The following is a 12073-nucleotide window of genomic DNA, read 5'->3' as shown; positions in this document are numbered from 1 at the left end:
AACTTCATAGTTTCTAGCATGCAAATTCAAATGAGACTGTACATATCTCTGCAAATCTTAAGTGTTTGTGTGTGCACTGTATACAAAATACCTGTTGATGCATCTCTCGCTGTATAATTATGAAGAACTCTTCGTGGAAGAGCTGAATCAGAAAGCACTGTGCTAAGGGTCTGAAGAGGGAAAAAAAAGCTATGTTGGTGAACCTGTCTTGGCATTCCTTCACATGGTTTTGCCACTACATACATTTGGGAATGGAACTTTCAGAGGCTGTAGCATTTGTGGCAACTCCACAAAGACAGCTTTGTCAGCACTGAGGGTGTATCTCAGTATTTGTGAGTGTGTGTGTGTGTGTGTGTGTGTGTTTGTGTGGTTACTCCACTCTGTCCCTTGTTGCTTTCTCTTAGGTATAACCCACCTCTTCACGGAAGAGATCCCGTTTCTGCCGCAGTGCATTAACTCTCCTTTTAAAAGTGGCACAAAGAGAGCAGTATTAAAAGTGCGTCGACTGTGAAACTAAAGGTTCAGAAACACTTAAGATGCCATACAGACACAGTCATGCTGATGGACCGCATGATTCTCAAGGAACTGGTTTAATGGTTACCGCTAAACATTAGACCAAACACTTAACATCTTATCAGTAATTGCATGTAGAACTTGACACTGTCTCTCTCCTCAAAACCTTCTTTTAATAGCAGATGTTTGATAGGGTTCACCAGCTTTTAAAGGTACAATCAACCTGCAATCTATGCCCAACATGTTTAAAAGTCGAAAACCATTATGATCATACACCTAGCCATCAGCAAAACAAAGTCGACAGCATCAGAACAAGAAGTTGGATTCAACCACATACCTGGGTAGTTTATTTTCTGAGTTTGATTCTTGGCAAGTAAATCCTGGCAAAAGCAAAATTATATAAACAAAACTCATGCATATTACTTAAATAAAAAAGCTTTAAAAAGATTTACATAATTCACAAATTACATAACTGACATCTAATATAGCAAAAAACACTCTCAAGAAAAAAAGGTACACAAGCTGTCACTGGGGCGGTACCTCTTTAGAAGGTACGCATTTGTACCTAAAAAGTCCATATTGGTACATTAAAGGAAGGTATTACCTAAAGTGTACATATTAGTATCTAAAAGGTACAAAAGCGCACCTTTTGAAAAGGTGCAACAGCAAGGACAGTGTTTGTACCTTTTATTCTGAGAGTGAAAAAACTGTAAAAAACAGTACCATTGTAAACATTTTACATTTATTGATTTATTCTTTTTTTCTTAAATAGCCTACCATTTATAAATTAATATGGGATCTAAACGTTTTTTAAATGTTTTTGTTATTTTGTTGAATGTGTTCTTACTAAAACAATATTACCACAATTGCACTGTAGTAAGAATAAAACATAAGGTATTTCAGGAAAACTATATCATATTCATAAGGGCCAATTGCAATGTGTACGTTATTAATTCATAAAAATCCAAAACTATTAAAAATTACAATTATACTTACCTTGAAGCACAAATAGCTCGAAAATGAAAAGTGTACAGAGTGAAAACAGTTGAATGTCCCGCAGTTCGTTCATCTCAGAGCAACGGGCGTCCTTCAGCGATCAAGAAATTACCAGTTTCATTTTAAGAGGATCGATTGAAAATTCCCCTTCAGAAAAAGATTATCTCCTGATTAATCAAGTTAAAACCTCTGATGTACGATTATCACACTAAAGTGATTTGTCCCAGAGTAGTGAAGGATAAACGTCCATCTTCTGTACAATCAGAGGAGGGTGATGTAACGTTACCTTCAGGAGGACGGAGCGCACCTGCGCGCAGGTAAAGTTAACAGGTAACATTAACTCATCTAACGTTAACTTACTTAATGTACGGGACAAACGACATACAGATCAGATGATATCCCAGTCACAGAAGAAGTACGTTACTCTGAACACAAGTTTAATTTAACTTCACAAGACAGCACAGTCAATGGATATGACTTTATGGTTCATATTTTAAACTTTTTCTATTGTGGTATCGTCTTGCTCAGTGTCACAATGGTGATAAATTAACGGTCGCAAATATCACACCTTACGTTACAAATGTTAACGTTAGCTAAAAATAAAACCACCACTAAAACGTTACCTTTCAATGTCATGCAGTGATTTTCACTCGTCTTGGGGTTGTTGCCAAGTGCCAACCGTAGTTTCCGTCTTTTGATAAACAAACCCTTTTTTGTGATATAATTGCGATACAGAAATATGCTACATAAATACATTTCGTCCGTTACAGATCCTAACCGAAAGCACTCGAGAGCAGCAGCCTGCTGTTGCGTTTTGTTTGCCAGCATCTATTTACTGTGCTAAACGTAATATTTAAACGTTTTTTTTTTGGTTAATAAAATTATATTAGGCGACAAATTATTTAATAATTTTAAAATAAACTACATTTTTTTAAGGAAATTTCTGTCTTTGTAACTTTAATCCGTCTTGCGCAAAATGTCTTTGGCGCCTAAATAAGAGTTTTGTTTCAACTATGTAAGGTTATTTTATTTATTTTTATTTTTTGAGGATCAAACTAGTTTATTCAAGACAAAATATATTGCCTGCTTTTATATATATATATATATATATATATATATATATATATATATATATATATATATATATATATATATATATATATATATAAACATTCACTAAACTGGAAGCAGGTCAATCATGTAAAATAGACCCATCAGTCTCCCAGAAAACAGATCTGCGAAATAGTTAGTCAATATACTTTTCTTTCTCTGTATTATATGAATACTGTAAAAATATTTTCTTTAGCTATGGCTACACATTTGTCAAAATCTGTGCATTTCTTATATATTAAAGAAATTATGTTATTTAAAAATATTTGCATTTTTTATATTATAAATGTTTGTTAACATTAATATTTAGGCTAGTTTTATGATCTCATATATATTTAAGAAGCTACATCGATTATTTGTACTAAAATGATTTATTATGTGAATTTCACAAAAGCAAAAACCCAAAGCATTGCTTTGGCGCGCATAGGCCATTCGAATAATGACATCATCGAGGCGCGCCGGCGTCCATTAATGTTCGCGTACGGGGAATAATGGCAATGTGCACAATATTACGATTTGCTTCTGTTAGTTTGACGTCCTCGCTCCCTCGACTGTCAAACAGAAACGCTCTGACTCCAGCTAGACTGCTGGCGAGGACATGTTATAAAAGACCCCTGAGCACCACCACTCGATTTTGTGCAGGTATTCAAACTTATGAATGTTTACAGGCGACTCGCGAAGTTTAAGTCTGTCTGTACACTGATGTTGCAATCATTTTCAAATGCTATGGCAGTGATAAACTCATAAATAACTATATTATATGCACATATGATTGCATATTTACGTGCACAGTTACTATACGCTGTTGTACTTTTCTCTGTCATTCCGCAGCACTGAAGTTCACGGACAAACACGAGTGGGTTCGCGTGGACAGTGGTGTGGCAACTGTGGGCATCAGTAATTTTGCACAGGTTAAAATTGTTATTAAAACTAAAATTTTAAAGGAATATGTGTTTAGAGTGTGTTGTCATGGGTTTCTAATGTTCCCAGGAGGCACTGGGGGACGTGGTCTTCTGTGGGCTCCCTGAAGTTGGCACAAAATTATCACAGTCTGGTAACTATACTTTCTCTGGAGAATACTACTGCTTTTGAAAAACTTTTTATTTATTATTTTTTATTTTTTAGTGAAGAGCACGTTCACAGTAGGATACAGCTATTTCTAACAAAATGAAATTATTTGTTTGTAGTGAATCAAGCAAATATTATGATCAGTTATTATTTTGTTTGCTTATTTATTGGTATCTTTACCATAGATGAGTTTGGTGCTCTGGAGAGTGTTAAAGCAGCGAGTGAGTTATACTCTCCTCTGACTGGTGAGGTGACAGATGTCAATGATGCATTGGCAGACAACCCAGGACTGGTCAACAAATCTTGCTATAAAGACGGTGAGCCATTACTTCAAACTCATTCGGACTCAAACTGGCCTGGAATCTTTCATCTTAAAGGAATAGTTCACTCAAATATGATGATGAACCCACCCTCAAGCCATCCAAGATTTAGACAAGTCTTTTTTATTGTAACAGATTTGGAGAAATGTAGCGTTACATCACTTGCTCAGTATTTGATCCTCTGCAGTGAATGGGTGCCGTCAGAATCTTAGTCCAAACATCTGATAAAAACATCACAATAATCCACACTTCTCCAGTCCCATCAGTAATCCGTGCTGTGAAGCAAAAAGCTGCGTATTTTAAGAAACAAACAAATTGTTAAGATATTATCATTTTAAGTTTAAAATATGAGTCCATAATCCATTATAATGCTCCCGTTTTGTTTTTTGGTCTTGATGGATTTTTTTCTTATAAATATGATGCTTTTCAATTCTAGCCTTTCGATATTAATTGATATACTGGAGTCATGTGGATTGCTTGTGAATTATTTTGATGTTTTTAATTAGCTGTTTGGACTTTCATTTTGACGGCACCCATTCACTGCAGAGGACCCAATGGTGATCAAGTAATGTAATGTTAAATTTCTCCAAATCTTTTCAGAAGTAGAAAAAATACTCATGTTCATCTTGAATGACCTGAGGCTGAGTACATTTAAGTCTTACGATCAGATTTAAGTAATATTTATTTTAAAAAATTGTTACATTTTGTCTTTATCAAGTGTGTGTTTTGTACACAGGCTGGCTGATGAAGATGACCGTATCTATTCCTGAGGAATTGGATGGACTGATGGATGAAGCTGCTTATGAGAGATACATCAAATCTATAGAGGACTAGAGCGTGTGGCTGGCATGTTGCATATAGGGGAGAATAAAAAAAAAAAATCAATTAAGGAATGTTTATAGAAGTTAATTTAGTTTAGATGTTCTCCTAAATTACATTTTCCCATCCACCCATACCCAGCCACTGGAGGGGACCACATGGACACAACATTATGCACTTCGCTTGCAAAACAACAAGCAAACCTGGATGATTGAGCCAGTTACTGTTATTAGCCACAGAGACACAACCTATGTTACAGTTTCATCTCGTTTGTAGATGTTACACTGTTCCTGTAAAAGCTCGTCATTCCTCGGAATAAGCTACAAATACAAATTACGAATGACACCCAATGTCCAATCTGAGGACAGCTATGATACCTGGTTATATCTGTGTTAGTTTTAAGGACTCATAACTGAGTTAAAGTGATTAACACTAATAAACAATATTAAACAATCATTTAAAACACTTATCTGCTTTAAAATGTTTTATTGCATTAGACATCTTGCTTTTTGATGCCAAATGTGCCTCTTATTTACAAAATGAACACCAATGCCTGCAAATTAATTATTTTAAGTTATATTATAAAGTACCTTTAAAGAAAAAAAGCTTAAGTCATAAATGTGTCAAGTGTTTGTACCAGAGAGTAAATTTACTCATGCTCTGCATGTATAGTCAAAAACTGCCCACTTGCTTCCTAACATAGCTGCTTAAAAGTCAAAATAATGTCCATAGTCTGTTATTCTAACCTCTAGATCTAATAAAATATGATTTTACCTGGTTAAAAGTCTGTAAACTTTGAAAAGTAATGAGACATTATATAAACACACCAATAATAAAAGTCCATTTAATTACAAAATACTATCTAATGTAAGTTATTTGTATTACATCTTTTTACCAAAGTCAGTAAAATGTTTGTTAAAGGCACTAAGGGCTGGAATACATGACACAAGTTAAATTCTGAGCAGATTTAGTTATTAATCAGCTAAAGATAAAAACTGGACAACATGCTTGGGGAAGTGTGTGTGTCTGAAAGCAAAGTGAAATCCAGCTATGGTGGAGTGCACATCTGATGGACACTTTAGTATCCCATGAGGCCACAGGGAGAGGATTTGTGAATGGCAGTGAAGTGACCAAGTTGACACTGGTAGGTCATGTGACAGTGACAACATGGGGGATCTTACCACCCATATTCTATATACAACATACTTTTTTAGAACTGTGAAGTAAATTTCAAACCAATTGTACCTATAGACTAGTATGTGATTTCAGACATAGCTAATGGGTTTTTAAATCTGGCTCAAAATATCAAACATGCTTGATTTCCCCTGCCTAGATCAAAATCTGAGTCTTTGCCAATAATACACCACATGAATATGTGCGAAATTACTGTAGTTGGCTTATCCTGCTAATAGGTAAAAAATCTGTGCAAAGTCAAGTAGTGTATTCCAGCCTTGGCATGTCAGTCTGTAATCTGTGGGGAACAGTGACACCTCCAGGTTCTTTACTGTAAGGGTCTCTGGTTGGGGTATGTCTGACCCAGCCTCAAGAGACTGTGGGTTGAGGTAGACCCTCCAGAAGACACCAGTCCTTTTCTACCCTCTCTCTACGTTGTGCGCTCTCAAACATCACGCTGACTGTGAAGTCTGGCTCATTTAGGAAGGCAGTGGTTCCGTCCCATTTGCGGCCAGCACAGTGCTATACGGGTTATCTTGCCTGTCTGGACCCTCTGTGATGGTGTTTAAACTCCATGCGGGTGATTATTGGGAGGAGAAACCCGGTTCCTTCACGACTCCCAACATCCTCCATACTGCCCAGAGCTTCCTGCAGCAGCCTTGCAGGAACAGGTATCATGTCACAGCCTGATTGCTGGTCTACAAACTCCCTAAAATACCTCTTCACTGATGCAACATCCCATAGAGACTGTGCACGTCGCTCATCAAGGGCAATAATGATCTGCTCTGGGTAGTTGCTGCCTAAAACCACACCTGTGAACAGAAAGTGATAGATGAGATCATTGTGATTTAGATTTTAATAAAAGCCAACCCATTTTATCTCCATCATGTGATGTCTTTCCAAGTGATAAAAAAAGGTTTGGGACTTGATTTTATTGGGAATACTAGTGGACAATATAAAATAGTTTATTGCAATATGAGTGATTTATTTGACAATAGTTATTTTTGCTGGAAATAAAGTAACGGCATAAAAATTATGACATTAATATTTCACAATTCTTTGATTTTCTCCCAACTTCTACATTTCACTTTAATCTACTGTGTTTGTGAATACTTACCAAGTCAGGGATTTGGACTAAATTGAATTGTAATTGTCCGATTTAGTGCAATAAATTGTGAAAAAAAGCTTTTTACAATTCAGTACTCACATTCTGTCAGGGTGCTTTAAGTTCTTGCACTTGTGTGTCCTTCAAAACAGTGTGTGAACACAGTTCTCTTTTATGTCTAAAATTATTTTTAAATGACTTTTTAAATATATCACCTTTTAAGTGCAATGAAATGCAAAAAAAACCAAAAAACAACTCTATTCACATGCTATCTATTGACCAGCGTCTTTATATACATGTGGACACAGAAAACCGTCTGTTAGAACAGTGCTTGCTGAATTGTCTTTTGTGTGTTATCAAGCCAACAAAGCTGCTAAATATCACTTGACTGTTCAAATGGGAAGGGCTTAATAAACATGAAAATAATTGTTTTTTTTACGAATGTAGTTGTTCTTGCAGCCAGTTTGACACAGCTGTCTCATTGCTGCATCTACCAGCGGGTATCCTGTCCTTCCACGCTGCCATGCCTTCAGATGGACGTCTGTTCAGTGTCTGAACTCCAACACAGAGCCTGCACATGGGAGTATGCAAATGTAATTACAAATGTAACTTACATGTACATTTTCTGATGCCGCCAAGCTTTTATGATGTTATGGGTGCCTGTTTTATTATCCGACAGGCAAAAATGATAAATCTGATCAAGCTATAGCACTTTTCTACTCAGCAAGTAACATGGTTTGAAGCTGATTAAGGTTTAATACAAGACTTCTTCACCTTACAAACGGTTGTTGAAAGCAAAAATGTTATAAAATGCATCAGATTTTCTGAGAAGGTGTGATGTGTACAACAGGCACTATTTTTGAAATCCGCAGCCCAAAATTATTAAGAAACCATAATTGGATTTCAGTCTGCAAATATTTAGCAGGAAGGTGCTATAAATATGAATCTTGCTTTGTACGGTGGCCTGAGGGACTCCCGGGGCAGGTCTGGGAAAAGGCACAGCTGCCAGTACACAGGTCCCTCCAGGCCAGTTTGCGCTTGAATTTGGGAGGTCTGCAGAGAGCTCCACGGGTGTCCCATAATAGGCTGCGAGCTTTCAGCTGCCCAAAGTGCAAATATGGAGATAGAGAGCTGGTGTTGGGCTCATCTGCATGATTTGACTCCTTCTCATAATGGTACACACCTACAGTGAAGTCAAATGATGGATGTGGCATGTAAATATGTCTTACGATCTCGCAGGAAGGCCTCAAGACGAGTCTGAGCTCCTTCCTCACTGAAGTCCCATGATTTCTGATGATTTCACGGCCCAGCCAGTCTGTCAATATCAAATCACAGAAGCAGTTTGATCGTTTAAAATGGCAACATACAGACTAAGAACACAAGTTTTGCTTACATAAAGACAGTACTGATGGTTAGTTACTAATACAACAAATTCATCCAAGTAAATTCAAATTATTATCCAAATATTATTTTATATCACACGTGATACACATTTCAGCATCAGTATAAATTCTTTATTTTAAGACATATATAACATAATAATAATAAAAATAAGCATACTTAAAAGAGTGATATTAATTAGTATATTAACATTAAAATATAATAACTAGAGTTATAGTTAACTAAAACTGAATATATATATATATATATATATATATATATATATATATATATATATATATATATATATATATATATATATATATATATTTTAACTTAATGTAAAATAACTAAACCTAAATATAATAAAATAATATATATATATATATATATATATATATATATGTATAGACATAACAAAACCACAAATAAATCGCAAAAACCAACAAAAGTCCAATAAAATAAAAATAAAATTATATGTATATATATATATATATATATATATATATATATATATATATATATATATATATATATATGTATGTATGTTTGTGTGTTTATATATATATTTAAATTAATAAAAACTATCTCTAAATGATAATAAAATAACACTGACATAGGTAAGATGAACATAAGCGTTGTGTGTTAGTGTTGGTTTGAATATTTCACCTCTGTGCAATCTTTCCTGTGTGGCATGTGTGTCAGTCCCAGATTAACACGTGGGCATCCCTGTGGTCATGTCGAGGGAGCAGACATGCAGCGGTCAGTCCACTGCCAGGATTCTGCTGACAACAACTCGTGAAGTGAGAGACAGAGCCGATACCTGCAAATAAATGTAGCGATTTTTAAGAAACTAGCACTTTAGAAGATTTTGGTGGTATTTGCCCATGCAAAAAAATGCAAAAAACGTTCCAAAAGTTATTTTTAAATTTTTTGTTATAAATCAATAAATTACTAATTAATCATAATACATTTTATTTTCTACATTTATTTATAGGGCCTAATTAATTCACATTAACATAAAATAAAAAAATAGACCTGGCAGTAACTAAGTATATATATATATATATATATATATATATATATATACATACACAAAATAGGGTATGTGATTAAGAATATGATTTGTTGAGAATTTTTTTTTGCCTGGTGGCTTCCATTTCACAGCTTTTTTTTTAGCCTTGATATTTGAAGTGTTTTGCGGGGACAAAAAAAAGTGCAGTTAAGTGATTGTACCAGCAGAGGGCTTTAATGCGAGCTACTGTAATAATACCATCTGAAATCTTGCTAGCCACCGAGGCTATAATAGTAAAACTAATATTAGAGTTATTTCATACATTATAATTCATGTTTCATATATTATTTCATTTTATATAATTATTTCATCCATCACATATTTAATAGAATTAAAAAAATTAACTAAATAGATGACAACCATTTAATATTGTACAAATACATATATTTTACTAGTTTAATAATTACATAATAACAATTAAATGGCTTACTGCTCTTCTGAAACATATCCATTGACTCTCTTTGAAGCTCAGACAGATATACTCACACACACAGACACACATATGCAGCAAATGATGTAAAACAATGTGTTACTATCTTTTTCTTTCATGTGTATTGACTTACAAGTGGACTAAAGCCTTTCTAAAGAGGAACAAATAGCTTTAAAATGAAAATTGAACAGGGAGCTTGTGTTTGAGGACAGTGTAATCAATAATGTTTAGACGGTAGAACAAGTCTAACAGACAGCAGATCAATAGAGACGAGCCCTCACCTCCCTCCGCTCTGTCCCACTGACCTCATCGTATGATCTGATCAGCTCTTTATTTAAAGCTCAGCGGCTGCTGACTGAGAGAAAGAGACTCAGAGTGGCCTGAAAGCAGCTCACCATTTCATTGGGTGATAGAAAAATCGAAATGTCACATAAAAACACAAATTAACTAGATTTGGATATTTACAAAAGTGTATAAAATGCAAGTTAAGCCTAATCGACAGATGTTGATTACTACAAAATATATGCCACTAGTGCCATCTTAAATAAATACAAAAACTGAAAAATGAATTACCTAAAAAGATCAAATCAGCATTATAATCAGGCCAATTATGAAGGGTTTATGAGAAGAATGCAAAAAAAACAAAACAAAAAAAAAACATTTATTAATATTATGTGAAATATAAAGCTGCTCAAATCATAATTTGTGTGTGTGTGTGTGTGTGTGTGTGTATGGCATTTAGCAGATGCTCTTATATATATATATATATATAATTTCATGAAATATATACAATTTCTTTTAGAATTTGTTATTACATTTAATAAAGAACTACAAAGAAACAGTGAGTAACTGTTTAAACACACTGAATTAAACATGACACTTTGATGCAGAAAGACCGATACTGTATTTCCTGTAAAACCTACTCAAATAATCTTATTTACAACACTTCAGCAACTAGCAAATGTGTGAAGTTTCCATTAAATATTCCTTTTAAAATGACTGAATAAATATTCAGTAATAATAAAATCGACACTATTGAGAACAAAACTTAGAGTTGGATATTGACCCTACTGTTTTATGTTGAATTTTTTATTTATTTATGAAATTGAATTTGTATCATAATAGATTAATTTTGCAACATGAAAATCTTTTTCTTTTCTGTTTATCACTGTAAAGCTACGTTGACACAATCAGCAAAGCGTATTTTATACGACTTGACATGAACGCATCTCAGTTTAATTTATTCAGATGAAAACTCTTGGTTGTCAAACAACACCCTATGCATGGAACCAAAGAAATAAAAAGATGAGTAAAGGAAATAAAGCTATCAAGGCGTGTAAGTGAAGTCATATATGGAGCGTGTTGCCATGGAAATGCAGGGAGTGATTTCAATTGGCTGCTCTGCTCATTCAGAGTCATATGAGGTGACATCTTTCTCCAGAGCTGGATGGCCTCAACCCAAAATCTTTGACAAAAACAAATGTACTATTTGCTCTTTATTTCCAATGCGTTCTCTTCTGCATGTTTTCATGTGATGTATATGTCTGTGCATCTGTCTTTCTTAAGCCTCTTTCTCTGGCTCTCTCATTAACGCTCCGCTCAGACGCTGTATAGCAGGTGACAGGGAGAACTAATCGCTCTGAAGATTAAAAATAAATGAAGAGAAACGTGTTTTAGAAAAACGGTGGAACGAACATCATAAATCATCCAGCCTGGATCAGGTTCCTCCTCACTGTCCGCACACTGACACACACACACACACGCAGACAAATTACATTACTGAAATCACATTACTGCTGCCTTTCAGGAAGGACGCACCAAGGGGAGAAGAAAGAGAAGGGGACAGAGAGAGAGAGAGAAAAAGAGAGAGAGTCATATTACATGAGGCTTTAAAGTGACAGATCTGAAAAACAGAAGATTTTCTATCCAAAAGATTGTGTAGACTGCAAAATAATAATAATAATAACTATTACTATTATTTTTACTGTTATTATTGTTTGCAGTTGACACAAGCTTTAATACATATTATCTACTAATAAGAATATAACTGCTGAAACAGACAGTTCTTATGCACAGTAAGTATA

At 34.6% G+C, this 12073-nt stretch overlaps 1 protein-coding gene and 1 pseudogene across 1 annotated transcript; one reads left to right on the top strand and one right to left on the bottom strand.

Annotated features, from left to right (window-relative positions):
* The first annotated feature begins 3064 nt into the window (after positions 1–3064).
* Positions 3065–5295, top strand: LOC127977814 (glycine cleavage system H protein, mitochondrial). Its single transcript, XM_052582953.1, has 5 exons — positions 3065–3261; positions 3451–3530; positions 3610–3673; positions 3873–4004; positions 4744–5295. Exons 1-5 carry the CDS (start codon positions 3111–3113, stop codon positions 4839–4841), a joined length of 525 nt encoding a protein of 174 aa, XP_052438913.1. The 5' UTR covers positions 3065–3110; the 3' UTR covers positions 4842–5295.
* LOC127977813 (uncharacterized) lies at positions 5293–8317 on the bottom strand (annotated as a pseudogene).
* Positions 8318–12073: the final 3756 nt, after the last annotated feature.

The sequence above is a fragment of the Carassius gibelio genome, chromosome B18, assembly GCF_023724105.1.
Source record: "Carassius gibelio isolate Cgi1373 ecotype wild population from Czech Republic chromosome B18, carGib1.2-hapl.c, whole genome shotgun sequence".
NCBI classification, from domain to species: domain Eukaryota; kingdom Metazoa; phylum Chordata; class Actinopteri; order Cypriniformes; family Cyprinidae; genus Carassius; species Carassius gibelio.
The sequence above is the reverse complement of the archived record's forward strand: the minus strand, read 5'-3'. Positions and strand labels throughout refer to the sequence as shown.